At 42.0% G+C, this 26,747-nt stretch overlaps 1 protein-coding gene across 1 annotated transcript in view; it reads right to left on the reverse strand.

Annotated features, from left to right (window-relative positions):
* Positions 1–26,747, reverse strand: part of LOC126298632 (glutamate decarboxylase) — a 237,553-nt gene that overhangs the window by 130,944 nt on the left and 79,862 nt on the right. Inside the window, exon 2 of the mRNA XM_049990040.1 lies at positions 10,947–11,183. Within this exon, the coding sequence (XP_049845997.1) occupies positions 10,947–11,183 (237 nt within the window). The remainder of the gene's footprint in view (positions 1–10,946; positions 11,184–26,747) is intronic.

Genomic DNA, 26,747 nt, shown 5'->3' on the forward strand with positions numbered 1-26,747 from the left:
GAATCTTGGACCTTTTATGCTGCTATACTGCTGACAAAAAAAGTCAACCAGCCAGAAGACATGGTCCGATGTCGGTGTAACCTCGTTCACGCAGGCAACATCGGGAAGGGGGGTGGAGGGGAGGTATGTAAATTATTAGAGCTGCAAATCTCTGTGAAAGGTAGAATGACTACCAGATTGCATTAATGTTTTTAGTGTTTAGTATCGTTACCAGGCCTGGTAGAGTGCATAAGGTATTTAAACAGCGTCAGATGCTGAGTGATCACTGTGAAGGACACGGAAATGCCCCATACTCGTGTGAGGCAGAGTTATCAGCGTCTGGCAGAGTTTCAAAGGGGCCGCATCGTGGGCCTCCGTTACGCCAGCTAGTCGAATCGTGCAATATCCAGATTTTTGGAGCGTTCGGATGTGACAGCGGTTTGATGTTGGACTGCAGGGGAACGTGGGGGCAGACATATTCGTCGTCAAGGTTCCGGTCAATCACGTCTTACCAGCATAAGGGAGGATAGCCGTATTGTGAATCTAGCACATCGTAGTCCCTTGATATCCGTACCTGCCATCCAAGAACAAGTAATTGACTCCTTCCAACGTCTTCTGTGGTCCCGCACCATTGGTCGGAGACCTGTAGCAGCTGTATTACGGAATTGTCATACCAAGCGCACTTTCGTTAATACCAGAACACAAACGGGTTCGTTTGGAGTGATCCCGTGACCAGGAAGCATGAACTGCCGATGACTGGCATCGCATTGTGTTCAGTGTTGAAACATGGTTCTGCAGTACTCCAGGTGAACTGCGGGCAGTGAACTGAGAGAGGTTTCATTCTTCCATTTTGTTGGAGGGGCACATCTGTGTTATTCCTGGAGTTATAGCGTGGGGAGCCATAGGGTATGATTTTGGGACTCAAGTGGTAGTAGCTGAAGGAGCTGTGACGGCACAACGATACGCACCGTATATCCTGCGCCAGCATCTGTCATCTATCACGCGACAGTATCGTAGTGCCATTTTTCAACAAGATTTTGCACGTAGCCATAAGGCACGTGTTTCTATTAACTGTCTCCGTTATGTCGAGACGCTCCATGGCCAGCAAGATACACAGATTTGTCAACGATACATGTGGGGGACCAGCTCGGACGTCAACTGCATCCCAGTGCCAATATTTAGGACATCGATACCCAGTTGTGGGTCAGCCTGCTTCAGGAGTGGATAAAACGTCGTTATGACACTCTTTCCAATGGAATCAGCACATACATCTAGGCCAGAGGGAGTGCTACGTCATACTGATAAGTGGGCCCGTGCTGCTAAGTTCTTTGTAAATTTGATTCGATTTATTAGTCACGGAAATAACGTCATATGCCCTCTCAAGATGTGAAGTTTCATTTCGTTTCCTCCTCTCGTTCTGGGTGCTTCACTTTTTTTGTCAGATGGAGTACTTTGTTCACTCTCTCCTCGCTTATTCGTGTTTTAGGAACTCTGTACGCTAAGGGGTGTGAAGCAGTTTCTTCAGCAAAGGCTCACTTCGCTAGATACAAAGTCACTTCTTTAGTCGTACGCATCTCTACTCACCAGATTCTGTAATTTATGTCAGTTTGTTCATAATTTACATCGTATTTCGCTTAAAGACTCACCTAGAGCTAGTCATGTTTGTTAGGTACGTTGGATTCCACCGTATCAAATGTAAGTCGCGTATTCATCGTTTAATCAATTTTATGTTCTTGTCGTCTACAAACAGCTTACAGATGTATGTGACATTTAACTCCGGGCTTACCTCTGACTGCGGCTGGTCGCTAATATACCCATGATTTTGTGATCCATAATATCATCCAGATATTTTCAGTGTGCCATCCTGCTTTCTCACAAATCTTACTGTGTGTGTTAAACGTACGAAACACATTGTCGAAACTAGTAAACTCAAAATCTTTGCCGAAAAGGTCTAAATAGTCTCTTATTGGCTTTTCATTTACGTCATGTGTTTCCGTGTTGTGCCGCTGCTGTTTAGTTCGTACATGATGCAACGTTTGTTGATGCGTCTCTAACATCATTCAACTTACGGAAATGAGTAATTCTCTTTGACTACTATTAATGTTGTTAGAAATTTTGGATAAACAGTTGATTGAGTCAGTGTAGGTCTTGCAGCTATTACAACGAATTTATACATCGAAAATTTACTAACTAAACAAAATCAAGTAAGTACACCAACAGATATAAAATAACACTGCAACAATAACCTATTAAGGTGAAAGTCCATAACCTGATACGTAGTAATAAGTGTCGAGTATAGAACAGTGGCTGAAAGAGAATTGCTGATACAATTTCAGCTGTACGGAAGCCTTTGTATTACAAGTCTGCTGTATAGAACTCTAACTCCCTTTTCAATTACAGGCATTGTGTCTATAGTGGAGAGCCAGCGATCGATAACTGTGTAAGAGGTTAATTTGATGTTCTTGCCAGATGTCACAAAAATATTTCCGTTGATTTCGACCTGTTTTGAAATTCACCTTCAGACAATCTGTCATATTATATCTTCGAAGAAACTTCACTTAAACGTGGTTCCTCGAACTGTTGTTTCCGTTACGATACCAAATGAAAACATCGAGCCGTGACATAGTAGAAGAAACAATAGCTTACAGAAACTAGTTTCGTGGAAGGTATATGCAAGGTATTGTAAGATGTAATCAATACATCAAAAATTCTGAGGATAACTTGCAAAGAAAGTCGGAACCTATCATAATAGTGTACATATTTTTCTGTAATCTCGATTAATTACTAAGTATGAAAATAGAAAGTAGAAAATATCGCTAATAATAGAAGTACGGACTGAATAGAATTGTCAGTCAAAATAGAATTACACATAATTTTCTTGACTGTAAGAAGTTAAATCGATAGATTTTTAACCTATTTGCCTTGACCCATGTAATACCACTTTTGTACGAAGCAAAACCTTAGAGTGGATTTCAACGTATAAAATCAAGAGAAATGAACACATCTGGAATCACAGTCTTCACGGAGCGAGTTGTACCACACGTCTACACCTGCATGACAAAAATGAGCACTATAATTACAGTTTTCTCCTCACCTACTGTAGCTTCGAGGCACGAGAAGCGCTGGCTTTGCGCATCCTTCCCATCTGAGGCATACAATTGAAATTTTACGGTATTTGGAACAAAAAATATAGCATTACTATGGTCAGCACTGACAAGGAAGTAAGTAAGATTAGAGTTTAACGTCCCGTCGACAACGAGGTCGTTAAAAACGGAGCACAATTTCGGATTAGGAAGGACTGGGAAATATAATCGGTCGTAACATTTTTTCATTAAAAGGAACCATCCAGGCATTTTCCATAAGCGATTTAGGAGTATCATGAAAAATGTAAATCTGCATGGCCGGACAGGCCTTTGAGCCGTCGTCCTTTCGAATGCGTGTCCAGTGTGCTAACCAGTGCGTTATGTCGCTCACGTCAACAGTGAATATCGTGGCGGGTTTTGTAGGAGGGAAAACATGCATAACTTTGTTTCTATATTTCTGTCTTCATGAACAAGATATTGGGCAGTGAGGAAGTATCATAGCAGTGGTTTAATGAGCATGACCGTGTTAGGGTGCGCTATGGTTAGGGAACTGAATTCGGCAGGGTGATTCAGTTTCGAGCCCGCGAATTTGTGACTAGTTTTTCTTTGGCTCCTTCAAAGCTCTTTAAAACGTAACTTCCCTTCTTCTTTTCAAAATCGATCACGTATGAAGCGAAGAGTTTTACATGGAACTGTACGAGATGCTTTACGTATGCTTCATTGCATGAGAAAAACCTTAGAGTCATTATGTTTGCCTGTAACTAATTCAGTTACTAGTGTTCGTGTTAGTGGGAAGCAGTTTACGAAGACAGAGAAGAATAGGAAGAAGGAGACCTGCCTTTTTTTAGCTTCGGAATGAAACAATGAGATTCCAGTTAATTTTATTTTACAGTTGTATGCTAACCCTGTGGTGATGTGTCTATCGTTAACAGAGAACAAAGTGAATCAATATTTGATGAACACGAAGCCTTCATAAATAAATTAAAGCAGCGAGTTTCTTCAGTAAGTCTTATTACACCTCATTGTTTTATCGACGTTATATGCTCAGACTACACGCATGTCTATGTATTAACCACAAATGGGTTTAGGTTTGAACATGCCATCGACGACGAGATCATTAGAGACGGAGCACAAGTTTGGTTTAGGAAGGAATACGGCTGTTTCTTTTAAAAGACCCAATCCAAACATTTGCTCTAAGTGATTTAGAGAAATCTCTTAATATGGATGGCGTGAAATCGATTTGAACCGCCGTCCTCCAGAATACGAATGCAGTGTTTTACCACTCCGTAATCTCGCTCGTTGTTTCAACCAAACTACAACTACATTTACAGGGATATTTCTGCCTGTCATTATTACGCTGAGTCTGTATTTTAGCTTTGTGCTGAAGAAATGTGAGATGTAAACACTGTATACTACTGTTATGCAGGGGCGTAAACCAGGAAGGCTTTTTAGCCCCATACCAATTATCCATTTAGAAGTGTAACTGTTCCGTGTAGCTGACTCCGATGATTTCATTTACAGTGTGATTTACATTTACACATTTACAGTGCGATACTGCGTTTTTTTGCAATGAGAGACAGAAAGGGGACCTTGAAACCTGGTACCGATGCATGGTATATTCTTCTTGAATACTGTGACCGTTGGATGAGTGGATGGTCACCAATAGTGTCTCAAGCTCCCACTGTGTCACCACGTTATATGAGCTCACAACTCTAGCTTTCTATAAATAAACTTCCAAGTACAGCTCCTGGCTGGTCATGTGAACAACACAACTTCCAGTTTGGGTATATGAATTTGTCTACAGGATTTCAGGTCCCATAGTCCGTATTCGCTCCATATAAAACTTCACCGCTTTTGAGCCTTGACTGAGTCGTCAGATTGCTACTTTTTCTTCATATATCGCTTAATATGTCGATTTTATGTGAAATGTAGAAAAAGACTTGACTGATCAGGACGGTGTTCACTTACCTTATTTAAATGAAGTTCATCTAATATTATTGTTATTATTATCGTTATAATTGTTACTGTTGTTCTAGTCTGGGCCCTACTGGACAACATGATGCACAATAACTGGGATTTTCAGGTTTCTGTTTTAGCTTTTCTTTGTGCCCATATTACATTCATTCCCTCAAAATGGGCTCATTTTCACACGGGAGACCAAGTTGTTCTGGGCTTGTTTGCTTTCTGTGCCAGGAAAATTGTCTAGTTGTGAATTTTCTGCCTAAATTATTTCTGTGTGATAAGCCAAGTTGTGTTATTCCCGCTTGCTCCAGGTCGTCTTTTACTGTACGGATCCATTTTATTGTTTCAGTTTTAGCTTTACTGCGGAGTACGCATAATTTCACATCCTGTCTAGATAATCTGATTGGTTCCATTCTTTTCATAAGTACATATAATTTTTGTTATATCCAAATAAACTCTGGTATACTTTTCAGTTGCTATGATTGCTCTTAGTCTGTATGTTCCTTTTTCAGTATATTTGCACCTAAAATAATCGGCGATGATACATACACAAGGAAGGTTTTTCGAGATAATCGGAGGGTGTCTTTAACAGCTGGTCATTGAAAAGGTTCTGCGTTTTCTTTAAATAAAACCGATCAGATGTGACAATGATCCTTCTCTTTCGCTAATACGATCAGTATCCTCCATTAATCTAACCTAATACTGCTATCACAGGCTGTATCAGTATTCATTAGTATATGGTATCTGCCTCTTTCCAAAATTACGTTTATTTTCATAAATGTGAAAGATCCATAAATGATTTTGCTAAGGCAGCTTTTTAGTGATAGTTCCAGTTACAGCCTTTGAAACAAAGTGAGTACCTATGTATTACTAATGGTTTGTGATGAGATTTGTTCAATTAACAGTAAAAATCTACAATGAAGCGTAAAAGTAGAATGTTTTCGCATGATGAAATAATTTCTAGTCTCAACATCAGACTGAACCATTCTGAAACTCGAAGTGCACATTCGCACAGGTGCTATCTAAAACAAGATTTTGCACAAGTAAATGTGTCATATGCAACAAAAACTGAAGCCAAAAGTAATTTCAGGTTTAATGACATTAAAATAGGCTCTGTCACTTTTCTCTGGAGCACACGTCTTTGTTAAAGACTACCCATACTGGGTAATGTACTGCGCTCTGCCTCTTTAGAACTCCTTGGTTCGATTAAAACCCGGATAGATATATCATAGGAACAGCTTTTCTCTAGTAAGTGTCAGTGCGATATTATACCAAATGTTTTTTTAAAAAAACTCTAGGAACATATGAGATTATCTGCATATGAGGTCTTTAGAGTATCACGTATAAGTAACAAACAGAGCTACTCTGGATGAAAAGTACATGCTTCGAGGGTTGATAGTGTCAGTGATTCTGATCAAAGAAATTCGTTTGGACATATGCCCGATTCCGAATGGTTTCTAGGACAGAACACATTTAATATTATTTTTGTACGTTTTTCATTAATAACTCGAAAACCGCAGCTTACACCGAACGAAAAGGTCCTATTCATTTTTTCTTTAGGACTAACAGTTTGCGGGAAGAGAGCGTGAGAGTATTGAAAATCTCTCGCGACGCGCATGCGATGTAGCTAGGGTAATTTTTGTAGGCCAATTTGAGGTAATTTACTGCCTTGACTGACGCAAGTATCCTATATGAAACGCTCTCCTTGACTCCCTTACACTACTGTGGTATGCTGTACACAATGACAATGTTTGAATAATAAAGAGAGTAAATAGCAATGTACATTAAATGTGTTCTATCTTTGAAACGATTCGTAATAGAGTGTATATCCACATGAAGGCTTTTCTTCAGAATCACTAAAGCTATCACCCCTCAAAGCGTATATCTTTCTTCGTGACTCACCCTGTAGATTGTGCTCTAAGTGAGTAATGTCTCCGAGTTTTTTGATCCTCTCAGTGACGTGCGTTGTTCGGAACTGATCAGAATATTTGGTTTCTGAATATGTTATATGATTCTGTAGTAGACCGATAGCCACACGTAATTAGCCGAGCGGTCTGGGGCGCAGCAGTCATGGACTGTGCGGCTGGACCCGGCGGAGGTTCGAGTCCTCCCTCGGGCATGGGTGTGTGTCTTTGTCCTTAGGATAATTTAGGTTAAGTAGTGTGTAAGCTTAGGGACTGATGACCTTAGCAGTTAAGTCCCATAAGATTTCACACAGTAGACCGGTAAGACTGTCTCGGAACATGTCATAAAGTAATAAACATGACATAAACCCAATATTACCTTTTCCATTTGTGTCGTAAGTTCGACCGGGCAATATTTATAATAAGTACCGTATTCACGAGTGTTCAGGAGAAGGCACATTTATTCAGGAAAGTAATATCATAGACTTTTTATCATTTGCTTCTTCAGACCTGTGTGCCAGAATATATTGTGTATACCGCGAGTAAGTATACGAAGGTACGGAGGTAACAGAACTTGACGCAGTTAATTTGCTGCGCTAGTACCGCAGGAAGAGCAAGATTTAACGTTACGTAGCGGAGTTGGAACGAAATCCAGAAAATAGTGCCTGTCATTTGATTGGTAACTGTACACTGCGCATCTCTACCTCTTACAAGTAGAAAGGGAAACCTTCGGTTGGAGGCCAACATCTTAAAAGCGATTTAGCGACCTCGGCCACGAAGTAGCAGCAATGATGAAGGTAAAAAATTGCACATAACGTTATGTGTGGCTGTATGGCGGATGGATGCGAGAGGCGACAGAGGCTCATTTCCGTGTGCGTATCTCGGCGGAAAGCTGGCAGCGGACTGATAGGGACGCAGAGGCAGCGGGCCATTCCCCGGCTACCGAGAATTCCCCCGGTGGCGCCAGAGCAGCACGCCGCGGCGCGGCGCGGCGACAATGCGCTCTGATTGAACTGAATCATCGCGCCACTCAATGGCCTTGTTAACACCCGCAGATTCAATTACGTAACCATATTCCTCTCGGATTACCACGCCGCAGGAAATTAAGTTAAAGATACACGGGCGTGTTTCTAAAGCCACTGATCGCGCTATCAGCAGCCACACGAGCGGCTCCGCGGGACTCTCCATTGGGAGGGGGGAGGGCGCTGCAGCACAAAGCAGCCCCTGCCACCCTGACTTTAGCCGCCATTCGCTGCCGCTGATTGTGGCGCTCCACGAACATAGCTGCTCGCACGTCGAGGGTTTGCAAGCAGGAGGTATCGACTCGTCTGTCGGACAGCAGTTGCCAAAATAACATAAACGCCCTTTTTGATTTTATGTAGAATCAGCTTTGGTATTCAGAACAGCATGATCACAGCTTGTACCTTACAAGGTGGTCAGTGTGATTTTAATAACTTTCCTCGCAAAGAAACTCTTCCATCAGTTGTTAAGAGCAGATAAAAGCTTCAATTAGAACTACGAATGATGTTAGTGCGGATGGTGTACTTTGAGGTACTAAATGTGTAAATACACTACTGGCCGTTAAAATTGATACACCAGGAAGAAATGCAGATGATAAATGGGTATTCATTGGACACATACGTTATACTAGAACTGACATGTGATTACATTTTCACGCAATTTGGGTGCATAGATCCTGAGAAATCTCTACCCAGAACAACCACCTCTGGCCGTAATAACGGAATGATACACCTGGGCATTGAGTCAAACAGAGCTTGGATGGCATGTACAGGTAATGCTGCCCATGCACCTTCAACACGATACCACAGTTCATCAAGAGTAGTAACTGGCGTATTGTGACGAGCCAGCTGCTCGGCCACCATTGACCAGACGTTTTCAATTGGTGAAAGATCTGGAAAATGTGCTTGCCAGGGTAGCAGTCGAACATTTTCTGTATCCAGAAAGGCCCGTTCAGGACCAACAACATGCGGTCGCGCTTTATCCTACTGAAATGTAGGGTTTCGCAGGCATCGAATGAAGGGCAGAGCCACGTTTCGTAACACATATGAAATGTAACGTCCACTGTTCAAAGATCTGTCAATGTGAACAAGAGGTGACCGAGAGGTGTAACCAATGGCACCCTATACCATCACGCCGGGTGATACACCAGTATGGTGATGACGAATACACGCTTCCAATCTGCGTTCACTGCTATGTCGCCAAACACAAATGTTACCATCATGAATCTGTAAACAGAACCTGGATTCATCCGAAAAAAGTGACGTTTTGCCATTCGTGCACCCAGGTTCCTCTTTGAGTATAACATCACAAGCGCTCCTGTCTGTGATGCAGCGTCAAGGGTAACCGCAGCCATGGTCTCTGAGCTGATAGTCCATGCTGCTGCAAACGTTGTCGAACTGTTCATGCAGATGGTTGTTGTCTTGCAAACGTTCCCATCTGTTGACTCAGGGATCGAGACGTGGCTGCACGATCCGTTACAGCCATGCGGATAAGATTCCTGTCATCTCGACTGCTAGTGATACGAGGCCGTTGGCATCCAGCACGGCGTTCCGTATTACCCTCCTGAACCCACCGATTCCATATTCTGCTAACAGTCATTGGATCTCGACCAGCGCGAGCAGCAATGTCGCGATACGTAAACCGCAATCGCTATAGGCTGTAGCCCGACCTTTATCAAAGTCGGAAACGTGATGGTACGCATTTCTCCTCCTTACATGAGGCATCACAAGAACGTTTCACAAGGCAACGCCGGTCAACTGTTGTTTGTGTATGAGAAATCGGTTGGAAACTTTCCTCATGTCAGCACGTTGTAGGTGTCGCCACCAGCGCCAACCTTGTGTGAATGCTCTGAAAAGCTAATCATTTGCATATCACAGCATCTTCTTCCTGTCGGTTAAATTCCGCGTCTGTTCCACGTCATCCTCGTGGTTTAGCAATTTTAATGGCCAGTAGTGTATATGACTGATGTGAGTAATTCGCTTTGCTCCACAAATTTCTGAGGGTTGGCTGAAGAATAATCCAGGTCGATTTATTGCGAATACTCCTTGATTTAGATCGAGAGTTTTTCCAACACACAGACAAAGGATTCCATGGCATTCCTATCTAGAGACTTTAGAATCCAAAGCAGGCGGATTATTTTGTCCTCCTTTTCATAAAACAAAAACGTTTCATGTTGGGTGATTTGAGAAATTATCGATCTGGAAGACTGAATCCTTTCTTCGACATAATGACGACGCTGTTACTTATGTAGTCATCTAAAATGAACTGTTTGACTATGGATCCATTACACTATCTGATCAAAAGAATCTCGACACCAGTTAGTGGGCATTAATGTTGGGAGTGTCCAACCGTCGTCTTTATTACTCCTTGAACACTTCTGGGTACACTTTGAATGAGATGTCTGAATGTATCTGAAGGAATAGGATCCCATTCTTCCTCAAGAGCAGAAACCAGAGAAGGTAGTGGTGTCACGGTGAGATCTGGAGCGAAGTCGTCGTTCTGACTCATCCCAAATGTGTTCCCTTGGGTAAGTCGGGACTCTAAGCAGGCCAGTCCATTTCGGAACTGTTATTATCCGCAAACGATTGCCTCACAGATGCTGCTTTACGACAGGAAGCATTGTCACGCTGATACAAACAATAATTGTCTCCGAACTGGTCTTTACTGTACGCAGTACAGCATTTAGGTGTTTATTAGACGCGATAAGAGGATCAAACCTTACCGCGAAAAATAGCTCCATACCGGAACATAACCTCCTTTCTTTGAAAGGGCACTGCCTATTTCCTTCCCTAGCCTTCCTTAATCAGAGGTTGTGCTCTGCCCCTAATGACCTCGTTGTCGAAGATACATTAAACACTAATCTCCCTTCCTTCGTTGTAACTTCCCCCTGTTGCCACTGCAAGTGATGGCATTTGCTGAACCAAAACTCCAAACGGCGCTCCAAACCACTCGTTTCCAGTCATCCACTCTCCAGTAGCGTCGCTGAGCAGCAGCTTACCTGTGCGGACCTGGTACTTGAGCGTGGTCTGGCAGTCGTCTACGAGCTGCTGAAGAGAGACGCCGCGATCGGGCAGCTCCAAGTCCAGCAAGGAGCGCATCTCCGCCGGGTGGTGAAACTCCAGCACCTTGGCGTTCCTGTCGTGCGACTGCTTGATGTATTCCAGCAGTACATCCACTACCTTCAGCAGGAACTCTCTCGTCACGGGTAAGCCATCTTTCGAGTACGGCAGGAGATCTGTAAAAATGAAATACAGACATTTTAGCCTTTGCCACATGACATTTCATTTCAGTAACGGACAGAGATAAATATATGTCATATTTCATGTGGGGCAGACGGCGGTAGTGCTCAAATTTAAGGTAACGGTTCGATTTGAAGACTAGAGTGGTGTAACTAAGTCCTCGTGAGAATAGCCTCGAATAAATTACAACGAAGCGCCTTACGTGATCAGGTGAGCTACACATTCACATTCTGTCCATATTGCTGGGAGCGTCGTTCAGCTAACCACTTCAGCTTTGCCAATCAGAACAGCTATCTGTTACACAACTACACTTCTGCCAAGTTTCCAGAGTTCTAACATGCTGTTGCACGAACACCCGTTAGGGAAGTTAAAACTTGCGTGGGTGCCGCTTTTAACTCTTCTTCATGTTTACGTAAAACACGTTTAGTTGTATAAGCTTTTTAGATTTTCATTTTACATTAACACGACACACAACTGAGAGTAACAGATAATGTGTAAGATGTTGTCACTCACATTGTGTAAAAGGAAATGATTAAAACTACAATATTACTGCAAATAATGATAATAATCACTTCGTAGTAAGGGACTGCCGCTCGTCGAACATTTCTTTCGAGGACATATAATCAGTTGTGACGTCCTCTGTGAGCAACAAAAGCTGAGCTGGATTATTCATAGCATATTCTGTGAAACGACAAAGCAGGTAATTTATTTATTGCACGACAATGTCCGTGTGCGTACTGTGCCCAACTGAAAGGATACATCGCAGGTATCCGGGTGGCACAGTCTGGTCGTCCAGACTGGCTTTCCCGTGGTTCCCTCAGATCACTTAAGATGTGTGTCAGTACTGTTTCTTTGAATAAGCTACGGTGAATACCCTGTCCTATCCTCGTCCAATGGTAGCTTCTTCACTGACTCAGATGGTCTCATCACCGTTTCGATATTAAGCCCTTAATCTTCCTTCATTCGGGTAAGAAATTTGATTTAGCCAATGTACAGCATGACGTTTTCAGCTAATGGTTTTCCACTTGTTTCTAAAGTTGATGGACTGCATGAGTGAAAATACAAATGCAAAGAAAGAATATATTGAAGAGCTTGTGGTAGAGTAGGCCCAAATGTGCGACATTAAAATTAGAAAGGCTCACAAAATATTTAGATATTTGTTTTGATTTTATAGAGAAGTGATTAAAAGCCTGTGCCAATCATGCATTTTATTAATACGAAAATACAATGCTCCAGAAATGCAAAAATGGAAATTATTTCTCTATGAAGTTCCAATCAGATATGCATCCGACTTTGTGACCGAGTGAGGCGGTGCAGTGGTTAGCACAGGACACGCATTCGGGAGGACGACGGTCCAAACCCGCGTCCGGCCACCCTGACTTGGGTTTTCCGCGATTTCCTTACATCGCTTCAGGCAAACTTCGGGAGGTTCCTTTGAAAGGACACAGCCGACTTCCTTCCCCATCCTTCCCTAATTCGATGGGACCGATGACCTCACTGTTTGGTCCCCTACCCCCAATCGCCCTACCAACCAACCGACTTTGTTGATGTTCGTCACGTGGCAGGTTTAAATGATTAAATTTTCGCTCCATTCGAAACTAATGTCCATCATAAACATCAACATAAAGTGTGACCCATACGGTCACGAATACACTTTTTTATTCACTGTAGTATGGAAGCACACTGCCCTCCAATGTCATCACGATAAATTTTTTGCCATCCTTGAAACACATGCAGTTCGTGAAGATTGCTCCTCGGAGGTTGATAGGAAAGTCTATGTTTTCCCATCGTTTCTCAGAGATGCTGTATGGGCAAGAGCTCAGGAGGTGGGTATGCTAGTTAAGGATCCGTACATTCCTCGAGCCACTTAGGATGTAAACTGCAATATCTGTTCTTCCATCAACCTGATGCAGTATGCTATTTGGTACTCTGGTCATGAAGATTATGCCAATAAGGTTTACCGTTCTTGCTACATAGTGGCTAGCATTCAGCCTCCGTTTAACAATTACCAAATCAGGCCTTCTGTCATAACCAACAGCTTCTCTCAAAATGATTCCGGGAGTTGGAGAGGTATGGGTCTCGAGAATCGCTTTCTGTGAACTTTCACTATGCCGTCTAGGGAAACCCTAGTGTCGTTCTGACTTCCACGAACGGAAGCGGAACTCATCGCTGTCTACCCAAGAAAGTCTCACTCAATATCCCAACTGACTCTGTCTCTACGTCATACAAGTCTCTGTCACCTTCGGTACAGTGCTAAACATAAGCGACACATGTCAACTCGAGCACTCGATCCAATTTCTAGTAATCCGTTCCAACCGATTTTTGGTTACACGCTGCCTGTAATTTCTTCTTGAATTCAGCAGTTGTTATCCGTCTATTCGCCAGAGCAAGTAGATCAATCTTACGATCTTCCCGTGGTGTAGCCGTTCAAGGACCTCAGCCTCCACTCTCCTTTTTACACTGTTATTCTGCGTTGTTCTTTCTGAAGTCATTCAGCTTCAGTCAGCTGTGTATGCTACCTGCCGGTATGATGTTTCTATTGCCCTCATGCCAATTGTACAACATTTCTTAACATCCAAAAGATGGCGAGAAGGTGCACTAGCATGCCTCCTGAGCATGTTGTGTTGCGATCTGCTCCTCTAAATTCCCATCAACGTTAGACACACCGATAAGCCCTAATGTTCTCACATTGTTCTTCATTTCTAGGAATGAGACTTCACCGCACCGCAGATAAGTTCTCATACGGATGAAATTTTTATCATCGTTCTCCACATGCATGGAAACATGGGAGTATGAGTTTAGTAGCATGGTGTTCATGGTGTAAACTTACCATTTCCGTCACTGTATATTCTGTGTTTTGTATATATACCTTCTAAAACTCTTTCGTACGCCTCCAAGTCCTGTTAGTTTCAATAAACAAATATAATCCACTTAGAAGACCAAGGTCGCTAAATCTGTCGGACAGGGTGGCCAACAGTCTGCGGTTGTTTGCTGATAATGCGGAGGTGTACAAAGTGTCGAAGATGACCGACTATAGGATGATACAAGATGACTTAGACAAAATTTCTAGTTGGTGTGATGAATTGTAGCTGGGTCTAAACGTAGAAAAATGTAGGTTAATGCGGGTGAGTAGGAAAAACAAATTCGTAATGTTCGGATACAGCATTAGTGGTGTTCTACTAGACACACTCGTTTAAATATCTGGTCGTAACACTGCAAAACGATATGAAACAGAACCAGCATGCGAGGACTGTGGTAGGGAAAGCGAATGATTGACTGCGATTTTTTGGGAGAATTTTAGGAAAGTGTGATTCATCCTTAAAGGAGACCGCATATAGGATGCTTCTGCGATCTGTTCGTGAGTTCTGTTGGAGTGTTCGGGATCCGCACGAGGTCGGATTAAAGGAAGACATGGAAGCAATTCAGAGATGGGCTACTAGATTCGTTACCGGTAGGTTAGAACAACACGCAAGTGTTGCGGTGATGCTTCGGGAACTCAAATGGGAATCCCTGTGGGAAAGGTGACGTTGAGAAAATTAAGAAAATCGGCATTTGAAGCTGACTGCCCAACGATCCTGCTGTCGTCAACATACATTTAGCGTAAGGACCACGAAGATAGAGTACGAGAAATGAGGGCTCATACGGAGGCTCATAAAGCTTTCCCTCGCTCTACTTCCGAGTGGAACAGGTAAGGAAACGGCTAATAGTGGTACAGGATACTCTCCGCCACCCATCGTATGATGGTTTCCGGAGTATGTGTATAGATATAGACGTAGTTAAGAGCGGATTTATGCTACTCAACGGCTGTTGCACCAGTACTGGTAGCAGCATTTTTACTGGAATCTATCAAACTGGTAAAACTAGTGGCGTATCTCTCACGCTCACCTGAGCGTCCACTCGTTTTTAGCGTTACGTTGTACTATGTCTGCTTACTGTAAAAGTACTAAAGAATCTGTCTCGAGGACTGTTCATTATCATAGGTCGTTGATATCTAAGTGGAACTACGAATTAAGACAGCGTTTACAGATTGCGATGAAAGGAAGCCGCAGAACATATGAATCATTATTGTTATCAGTCAGTGAAAAAGCACTTCACGCCTCATAAGTGGTGGTTTATTGTGCTGCTGCAGACGCACGCTCCTTACAGCATCCGCCGCAAGCCTGTGCCGCGCTACGCTCAGCACCTGCGGCCAGTATCTGTGTTTATGCAGTGCGGCCGCACAATCTGGCGCGCGCCCCTAAGCTGCGAGGGTTTGCATTCCGCAAACAAGAGGCCGCCCGCCGATAAAAGCCATCTATAATAACTTTCACACACTTATTATGCAGATGCTAAGCCGCTTTGTGTTTTTTCCCCCCTGCGCCCCCTGACTACCCCCCGCGTTTTGCATGGGCGGCAGATAGCGACTGTTTTATAGCGGCGCGGTGCTGACGTGCGGCCAGATACTGGCGTGATTTATCACCGCATTGCCCCCGTGTGACAAGGTTTATCAATTACAACGCAATCGATATAACCACGACGGGGAATACGAAGAGCTATGCAATCGACTTCGGAAATAAACAGCCTGTCTATAGAGACTCGCTCTAGCTCCCTATTGCTCTTCCGAGGAGCGGACCTCGTAAATATGAGGTTGCTTGATTTATGCCGGAGCGTCGGAGGATCACTGACCGCAGAATACAACTACCTCTATTTGCAAAATCATAATGACATATTTCATCCGTAGAAGATACAACACATTCATTTTTTCTATCTTTATTTCTTAGTTTTTCCCACTTAAGGTGCACGTTTCATCTTGGTAGTTGGCATGATAAGTTTTGCCTTTTTAGTCTCCCTAAATCTCTTCATGGATTCATCATTTTTTCTTCAGTTCCTTTGACTGATTCTTGCTGGTCTTATTTTGAAGCTTTTCCGTGCATCTGTTACTAATGCTCCAAAGGCTAACCGATTTATGAAGCTTTATTCTGTGACGTTCATGACTTGTAAATCACTCATTTTTTTCTTACCAGCCGATTATGATCCTCTTTGAGTTAATACTGTCGAGTAGTCTTTTCAAAAATGGTTCAAATGGGTCTGAGCACAATGGGACTTAACATCTGAGGTTATCAGTCCCCTAGAACTTAGAACTACTTAAACCTAACTAACCTAAGAACATCACACACATCCATGCCCGAGGCAGGATTCGAACCTGCGACCGGCCAGTAGTCTTTTGATGAGCCCATTGTTGGCCATTCTGTAATTATGGATATACGTGAACAAAATTCAGTAGACACTACTCAGGCCTTTGCAACACGCTACAAACATCAGCACTGAAATAAGGACAACCTTAAAAGACAGGAAAACTGATGGTGGAACACAATCTGTGATAAAGCGGTAGCGCCTTCATCAAACAAAGGAATGAATGGAACGGACACAGAACTGCTGAATGATGCAGAAAATGAACTCCAAAATAATCCGTAATGAAAAACGAGTTTATGGCAAAAACAGATTTATAGAAATGGAACAGGACTTTTTGAAAGACATCATGTTTACGCCAGTGACTGTTACACTTTTTATTTCCACTATTGCAATTTTGACCTTAGGCCATTATCATGTGCAGATGTTTTGTCTTTAAGCGATGTCTTCTTTACACAAGCTGACACATTTATATGTCGTTGTCATCTGCTGTTATATACTTTCGTAATGCTGCTAAGTAGTGCGAGCACGCATGTCCATACATCGTATTTAGCAGCGTTACGAATGTGTATAACAGCAAATGACAACGACATATGAATGTGTCAGCTTGTATAAAGTAGACATGGCTTAAAGCCAAAACATCTGCACTTGATAATGGCCTAAGGCCTAATTTGCAATAGTGGAAATAAAAAGTGTAAAAGTCACTAGCGTAAACATGATGTCTTTCAAGAAATTTCACATGACTGTGAATCCTAGTTATGAAAAGTTAATTTAGAACAGTACTTCTTCAAGATTATAAAAGGCCTTCAACGGGAACTTATCTCGTTAATATTCAACATCTCCGTGTTTCGGTCGAGCAAATGGAACATTCCAGATGAACTCTGAAAAAACTTTACGATACAGGCCGACAATGTCAAGACACACTTAACTGTGATGCACTATAAGAAAAATTTTTCTTCGAAAATCCAGGGAAAAATCCTGGTTCAGAATCCCCTATAATAAAGGAAACAGTGGGTATCACAAAATCGCTTAACAAAGGCTCTGGTGAAGACGGTATTACTGCTATGAAAGAGATGAACCATTAAAGAGAATACACACATGTGTTACACAAATCTGGAGGACTGGGGCTACTGTACAGGACTGTAAATATGGATTGACACTCTCTGTCTGTCTGTCTGTCTCTCTCTCTCTCTCTCTCTCTCTCTCTCTCTCTCTCTGCATAAGATCGCAGGTTCGAATCCTGCCTCGGGTATGGAAGTGTGTGATGTCCTTAGGTTAGTTAGGTTTAAGTAGTTCTAAGTTCTAGGGGACTGATGACCTAAGATGTTAAGTCCCATAGTGCTTAGAACCATTTGAACCATCTGCATAAGAAAAATGATACGACGGACCCAAATAACTACAGACGCTGACGTCTTTTGCTGGTCTTATAAGAAACGATTTCCGTAGCTCTGCGAAACCGTATGGAACAATCGTATCCCCACCTGATTAGTGGCTGCTACTTTAGAGCTCAGACTGGATAAGAAGATCAGAGAACTGAGAAGCCAGTCTCATATAAAAAAAACAAATTTATTTATATTTAGACTTATCGTGGGGAAAGAGCACCTGAAATAACTATCGACAGTTTTCTCTGCCTCGTGATGACTGGCTGTTGTGTGATGTCCTTAGGTTAGTTAGGTTTAAGTAGTTCTAACTTCTAGGGGACTGATGACCATAGATGTTAAGTCCCATAGCGCTCAGAGCCATTTGAACCGACTATCGACAGGAATTTTATGTGTCTGCTTTAGAAATATCCGAAGTATTCTCGCTCCTTTCTTGGATTCCAAGCTTACATACTGTTTACACTGCTTTCTTTGTGCCTGACGTGTTTCAATCTCCCTGATTATGTTGTAGAAAATCACCCGAATACAAAAGGAGGTTGATGCTGACAGGTGTATTACCAAACCATCAGTTTAGTAAGTCATGACTGAAAAATGGTATTACAAATTATGTGAAGAAGAATGGCACTACTGCTAGAAGTCGACCTGAAGAAAGATTAGGGTGGTACCCGGATAAACCTGGAAACACGCGAGGGAATACTGACTCTACGACCTACTATAAAGGTAAATTAAAAGAGAGACAAATATATATTTATGGCATCTGTATTTTTTGACTGAGCATTCGATATCATTAACTGGAAAACAGTCATTCTCAAGTGAGGTATAAAGTACTGGAAGGGAGACATTATCTACAACTTGTACAGAAAGCGGACTGCAGTTACAGAATTTAATGGGAAAGAAAGGGAGACAGTAATGGGAGTGAGACAGTGTTGTAGCCTATGCCCCATGTTATTGTATCTGTCCACCGAAAGTGTTCTAAATGAAGCCAAAGAAAAATTTGGAAAATGATTTAAAGTTCAGGGAGAATAAATAAAATTTAAAGTTTACCGATCACTTTAAAATTGTGGCCGAGACGGTAAAGGATTTGGAAGATCGTCTGAACGGAATGGATAATGTCTCAAGATAAAGGAGTGTAGTAGAATCAAGTCAGATGATACTGAGGGAGTCAGACACTGTGGCCGAGCGTTTCTAGGCGCTACAGCCTGGAACCGCGCGACCGCTACTGTCGCAGGTTCGAATCCTGCCTCGGGCAACGATGTGTGTGATGTCCTTAGGTTAGTTAGGTTTAAGCAGTTCTAAGTTCTAGGGGACCGATGACCTCAGAAGTTAAGTCCCATAGTGCTCAGAGCCATTTTTTGAGTCAGACACTGAAATTACTATTGCTGCTTGAGCAGTAAAATAACTGACGACGACAAAAGTAAACAGGATAGATAGTGCAGACTAACAAGAGCGAGAAAAAAGTTCCTGAAAAAAGGAAATATTTTATCATGTAATATAAATTTAAGAATTAGGAATCTCTTCTGAAAGTTTTTCCTGGAATGTAGTCTTATACGAAAACAAAACATTCAGGCAAATAGAGAAAAGAAGCCCTTCAAATATAGTGCTCCGAGGCATTTCTTAAAAGAAGTAATTTTCCCGCGTAGGCCACTACTTTATTTTCAAATAAACTATTTTTATTTATAATCAAGTAACTAATTTCGATCCCATGACCATTACTTAGCTATATCCCAGAAAAATTGTTACGTTTACCACATGTTATGACTCATGCAGCAATATGGCGAAAAAGCAACAAGTGATGCCGTCCTTAATAACAATGTCACACAAACATAATTGGTACACGCACAACTACCACACCTACGAAGCACTCGCACATACGCTGATGAGGCAAAACATACTGACCGCCAACGTAATAGCGTATTAGTCCACATACAGAATGCAATACAGCTGCGATTCTACTTGACATGGATTATAAAGGTCGTCGGTAGGTTGCAGAAGGTATGTGGCACCAGATTTCTGCCCACATGTCACGCAATCGCCGTAAATTACGGACCGATGATTTGTGGCACACAGCTGATGCCTGATAGCGTTCCAGATGTTCTCTATGAAGTTCACATCAGGCGAATCTGGCCGCCAAACAATCGTTTTGAGTTCATTGTGATATTCCTCAAATCAATGTACCACAATTCTTGCCTTGTCACACAGACAGTTATCCTGCTGGAAGATACCACCAGGGAAGACAAAAAAAATTTAGGATGAAGGGATGCAAGTGGTCCGTAGTAATGTTCACGTACTCCACAGTTCACATAGCGCCTTCGAATACTACCACATGTCTCATGGAAGGCGAAGTGAAAGTCCCCATAATATAATACTGTCGCCACCAGCCTGTGTTACGAGAAGCGGTTCTCCTGGATGGCTGTGGTGACCACCAACGTCCACCTGATGTAATAACATACATGATACAGTCGACCAGGCAACGCGTTTCCGTATCAGTGTTCCAATCTTGACGATCCAGTGTCTACTGCATTCATAATTGACCATGCCGTTGGTTCTACATGGAAACACATAGGGGCTGTCTGCATCTGAACCCCATGTTCAACGATGTGCACTGAACAGTGGGCTTCGAAACACTTGTAGCTGCACCAGTATTATACGCTGTCGTCAGACCTGCCACAGATCACCGCCTATCCTGTTTTACAGAGCGTGCAGGCCTCCGATCTGTGACGCGGTGTAAACGTCCAACACAATGTAACCTATCCGTTTCGCCATTCTTCAACCACTTTAAGTAGAAGATAACGACAGTAGAAAGCCGAAAGCGGACCAGCTTTGCTGTTTCCGAGACGGTCGTTCCCATATGAAGGACACTAACTATTTGTTCTTTGTTACAGCCGTTTATATCAGTGTTTTTACCCATTGGTGCTTGTATCGTAGTTACAATGATGCCGCTTTTGTCTCTCCTCCGCTGAAATACTTCTCTCACCACATCACGTGTACACAGAGCAACAGCCACGATTCAGTCTCTCGGTGGTCAGTGGTCATAATGTTTTGTCGCATCAGTGAATGAAAAATCGAAGATATGGAACCCTATACACAATACATTGAAATGACACTTAAGCGTAACTGTAGAAGTGAAACGCACGTGGCATGGCAAACATCTTAAAACAAAACAAAATAGAGTGCATGGCTTGAATACAGCAAACATCTTGGAGCAGATGTAGAAGTGCGGGGATGAAAAGACATGCCCAGAATAGATAGCTCGGAGACGCGCGTCTAACCAGTCTTTCAAATGAAGACCACATGTTGTTGCGAATTTCTCTACTCAAGTCTCTGATTCATAAAAAATGGCTCTGAGCACTATGGGACTCAACTGCTGTGGTCATCAGTCCCCTAGAACTTAGAACTACTTAAATCTAACTAACCTAAGGACATCACACATATCCATGCCCGAGGCAGGATTCGAACCTGCAACCGTAGCAGTCGCATGATTCCGGACTGCGCGCCTAGAACCGCGAGACCACAGCGGCCGGCTCTGATTCATAGACAGATAATGTGACAAAATACTTTTCACATACCAGTAGCTTACAATATAATAGTGTTGCGGTGCAGAAGCTCTGAAATTATTGACTATATCACTCAAGGAGTTATGCGGCCATTTCTTTACCGAAAGCAGACGATAGAGTTTTTATTTTTATCCTCTTAAAATGGTGTTAGTCGCAGCAAACGATCAACTCTGTTTTTAACTACGTCACAGCGGTTCTTTAACACTCTTGATGAGTACCCGAAAAATCCTTTGCGTTCATCAAGGTGAATAACCCCTAGTTCTTTGACAATAGTGGGGAAGTGGGTGATGGCATGGCGGTACCAAGCCTACGTCCTCCAGCAAATACTAAAAATTTTCATTAGCGTTCAACTCCTAGCAAGACACTGGTTTAAACATTCGGGTGACACACTCCCTTTTTAACCTTCAGCTCATCAGCTCAGGTATTCGGGACGAACATTGTCTTGAATAAGAAGCCCACACCTTCATTCCGCCACTGGAATCTGTTTTCTTGTCGTATGATAGTTATAGGAAGATAGAACAATACAGAATACAAACTGTATCTTAAGTTTACCGTAAAATACAATTACCATACGTTAATCAGTGTGGATGAGCCCCATGGTGTCTTAGAGGCATCCGTGAGCGATATGTTGATTGGTTTCATTCTGGAATATGTTGGTTAATTTAATTCTCCAGCCAAAGGCGCTCTTTAATGAGAATACATCCCAGCATCCCAGCACCAGTGCAGCCTAATGGTACACATTGTGCAGTACTTTACAGATTTTCAGTTGTGAGCATATCTCTATGGTAGGTTAGAATCCGGGGAAGATGTCATAAGTGACACGCTCTTGTAACCGGAAAATTAGGCACCTATACATGCTTCCAAGCACCTTTAACAAAAAAAAAAAAAAAAGAGAGAGAGACTTGAGTAGGGCTTCAGCTGATACAAACGTTGGAGTATTTAGACGAAATCCATTACTCTCAAGGTAATCTAAATCGAGAAGGCTTGGTTGCCTTAGCATAACTCAGGTCTGAAGATGGTATAAACTGTGCATGGGCTTATATTATATGTGCAGAACCGTGTAGGGTTGCTTGAATTCAAACTCTCCCTTTAGGTGCCAATGTGCTGCTTTCCAGGCTCGGCTACCCGCTAGAAGGAGCACTATCGCTGTATTCTGTGGGACTCATCCGTTATGTACTTGTGTCTTCTTTACTATACAAGGCATTTCGTTATGTCCGTTTAAATTTGGTCACGATGTTTATTACAAGAGACTATATGAACCGATTATGCTAAGAGTTCAGATAAAAGGCCGAGCCCAGTTCTCCTTTGAAATCCTATATGCGATGCCAGGAGCTACAACCAGAAGACAATTAATACATTCTTCACAAGATGGTATGCCAGGTGAAACAGCAGAAATATTCAACATTCATCACCAAACAGATAAATCAATATGCGTAGACGATTTACTAAAGTTTATTTAAGCAATAAAAGAGCCTGTGACATCTGTTTATTCACATATTTACGTATAATTTAAAGTGCAACTAAATTCTCTTAATCCGATCACTGTCAATAATGCGAAATTCCATTCATTGGGAAAGTCTCCATCTTCCATAATGTTAGGTGGCTGAAACACTGAGAATTTTAGCTCACCTTTGACTGGACATGCCATTTTATGCAAGTAACTTGACATGTTATTTTACCGGTATATAACGTAGAGTCCTGTAAAGGGTTGTAACCCTTGATGTTGGTAGATTGTGATTTATGAACAACCTTTACTCAGACTAGATGTGTGATGCTGTATTAACCTGGTGACACTGACTGCTACTTTATCTGGGTGTTTTACTAGTTACTTCTCTGGTTTAATGATTCTTGATGGTGTGCTACTTTATTTGAGTGTAGTGTCAGCACAGAGAGGTGTTGTAAATGTACCACTGTGAAATTAATTTTTATGCATATTTGCTTGTAGAGACAGCTGTGAGAACCGGAGGGTCGTAACAGCTGTGGTGATGTAACTGACTTAATCTCTGTCAACACTGTGAAGAGGGAGACAGGAAACTTATACTCTTATGAAGAGGGCAAATAAAAGCAGAAAGTATACTGAAAATTTCAAATAACACAGAAAAAAATGAGAAGGAACAGAGGTGGGTATACCTGCCTGTGTACCACATTTTTGTGCTACCCAGTGGCGACATCAGATTGAAATACTAGTATTAGCTGCACATAGGACTGAAAAATAAGAAAATAAATAATAATATTTGTGGGTTACGTTCTAAATGACCTTTCAACGTGCTCGAAGGCTTTGTATTACTATCAGGTAATAGATGTTTAAACCTCTTACTACGGGTACAGCTATTTTCAATCGTTGAAATATTGTATCTACACGACGCATAAACATTTCTATACAAAACGTCCGGTGTCAAATAAGATGGAGGCAAACTATAGACAGTAATGAAAAGGTACAATTTCGAATAGTTCTAGATGCTTCACAGTTAAAGCAGTCACAGCGAAATTTTTGGCAAATGATGACTGTCAAACGCTGTTACCAATACATCATAGCTTTTGTGTGGACTACATACGGCATGAATGGTATTTGGCTTGGTAAGAATTCATTTTAATCGGTGTTAAATTAGTGAAGAGTCCAGTGCCAACGTGTGTTGCTGCAAAATAACGGATAACGGGTTTGTCCTTGCCATGCGATTTAATTAGAATTGTTTTTGCGCTTAATTTGAAAATTTTTCAAACAGCAACTTCTATTTTCATTTTTATTATATAGCTTGTAAAAGGTTTTGAGTTCTTAGTAAGGTTTGAATACGCGAAAATAACTCGTTGAATTCAATATAAATCAGTAATTAATACCATGAAAGTACGCCAAAAATTAATTTTCAGGATTCAGTTTTGTCGCGCATTTAATTTGGTTCTTTAATTTTAGCTGAGAATGAGTTCACTTCTTAACTTAGGTGTTTTCCAATTTAGGATTATTTCGAAATTTTTATTATTTGATCTTCTTTGTTGAAGATTATGTCTCTGTATTACAGTCTTTACTAATTATCACTATTATTACTAACATGGTTTCTCTTAAGCCGAACTGTTTTATACGCTTCGATTTAATTCACACCTTGAGAAAGAGAGAAAAGGGTGCATTCACGTTTTTAAGCGGTTCTGATGGGCGAATTGAGTGTCAGTGAATATCATTCAAGGTGCTTGTACCAGGTGTTTGTTTAAGACATTCTAGCAGACTGCTGCGTGTGGCATGATGTTCAAGTTCATGGAAGTTAACTTACGGAATGTTGGACTTAATATCTCGTCAGTAGGAACGGGGCTCCCGCTCGATCGGGGAAAAATCAGGGGTGTCTTAACAAAGAACCCATCTCAAAATTTGCCTCTGAAGCGATTTATGGAGACCATATGCAACTTAAACCAGCAACGGCAGACAGGGATTCAAACGCTGCTTCTCCAGAATGCGAATGCAGCACCTTAATTTTTGCGTAACGTTATTGTTCAAAGGAAAAATTAATCTTTGACAGTTGAGACTTTTGCGTAGCTATTTTGGTTTAAAAATATCCATTTGCTGACATACTTCACTGTGATTCGGATAAGTCGCTCAAAACTCTCTATACCACCACGTAGCAATACGTTGTTTCTGTGAGTAACAGACTCATTCCTTTACTCGGTAACTTTTTATCCTGTAGGCACTTTTTATGTGTCTCATCATTTCTCGTTCCCTGCGATCTGCGGAGGAAAAGAGAGATTATGGGCTTCCTTCTAGAGGCGTTTATTGTGTCATTTTGACAGATGGGTAGGCTGGTACCTGCAGGAGAGGCGGGAAATCCGGGACAGAGGTCTTGGCGCAGGGAGGAAGAGAATCATTAACCTCAGGGATCAGCAGTAAGCCTGCTGCGAGGGCAAACTGAATCCTCACTACTCCCTCGTTCCCCAGCCCGAGAGCCACAAGAGGGCCGAGCGGTACTGCCACCAACACATATACGACTTTATTCTTCTTTACGTCGTACTTCGTCTAGCCAGTCCGGCACTAGGCACAGTAGTCCTTAGTTTTTAGTTTCCTCAACTCAGACAGAAAGAAGTCAACCAAAGTTAGTAATTAAGCAGATTAAAATCTCAGAGAGGTCGCTTTCACAAATGGAATGGAAGCCCGGTCCTTCCGAACGCCGCTGAGTCTTGGAAAGTGTAATGTAAACAACCTTTACGAAATATATAGTGCGTGAAAATGACTCGTATTGTTTTGTGTGAAGTATAACTTGTGTTGATTATACGTGACTTTAGGATTTTGCCGGGCGAGGTCTCGAATCCAGAGCCCTGGAATTCTCGGGCAGAGCGCTGTCAAATACGTCCTTTGAACACGGCTCGCTATCCACGTTAATGCTTTGCTCTGTCACTGGTTCCTCTCCTTTCTTTCCGAAATGCAGAGAATGTGCCACGGAGCTGTGACACCAGTACGTCAACGAGAACGAATGCTGCGGAGAGTTTGGCTTGTCCACAGGCTCAGGATTGTTGCCGAGAGTGAATTCTCTGCGTTAAGTGCGCGCTGCGTTACTTGTACGTTACAAGTGAAAACTTTATGGCGGATAGAGCTAGCACTCAGAACACTGCCACTGAAAGCGCTTTCCATTATTTCCGTCACTTCGACAAACTTTTGTAATTGTTTTCTAAAGTTGCTCCCGTAGAAGATTACGGTTTAACGTGCCGTAGGCGACGAGATAATTACCGATCGAGCAAATACTCGGACTGAGAAACTATGAAGAATGAAATCGGTAGTGCCTATTCAAAGGAGCCCATCCAGGCATTTGCCTTTAGTGATTCACGGAAACAACGGGATCCTAAATTTGGGAAATTGAACAACCGTCTTCCTGAATGTGGATCCACTGTCTTAACCACTGTGCTACCTCACTCGGTTTTTACTCTGGCACTTGTTGTGCTCCTCAATTTAAAGATTTCCGAAATCCATTCAACACTACCGCATCGTTGACTGATAAACAACATATGAATATACGAAGTATCTTTCCAATTATGTGATTGGCTCCATGAATATTTGACTAACAGAACACAGTAAGTTCTACTGGATGACTAATCTTTCCCAGCCCACTCCTTCTAGTCTGTGTTACATAGTTAATTATCCTAGTATATATTCAGCAGCTTGTCACCTACGTATAATTCGTCAAAATTTTATTTGATCTCTTATTAACTTTTCTGAAAAGTTCATGTACTCACACGTTCCATGACCATCGAGAATTACTCTTTAGTTTGTTCCTGCGGAACTAGACATGTAAAATAAAATAAACAAACGGAATTGTCGATGAATACGGCCACGGAAGCGCAGTACGACCTCTTATAATCTCAGTATCCATAGACGATTTACCTAATTAGATGAGCAGCGCCATAAGATTATTCACGGACACTGCTTTTGTCAACGGGAAATAAACGTTGCGGGATGATTGCAAGGAAATGTAGAAAGACTTGGAAA

Source organism: Schistocerca gregaria, chromosome X (genome assembly GCF_023897955.1).
Source record: "Schistocerca gregaria isolate iqSchGreg1 chromosome X, iqSchGreg1.2, whole genome shotgun sequence".
NCBI lineage: Eukaryota > Metazoa > Arthropoda > Insecta > Orthoptera > Acrididae > Schistocerca > Schistocerca gregaria.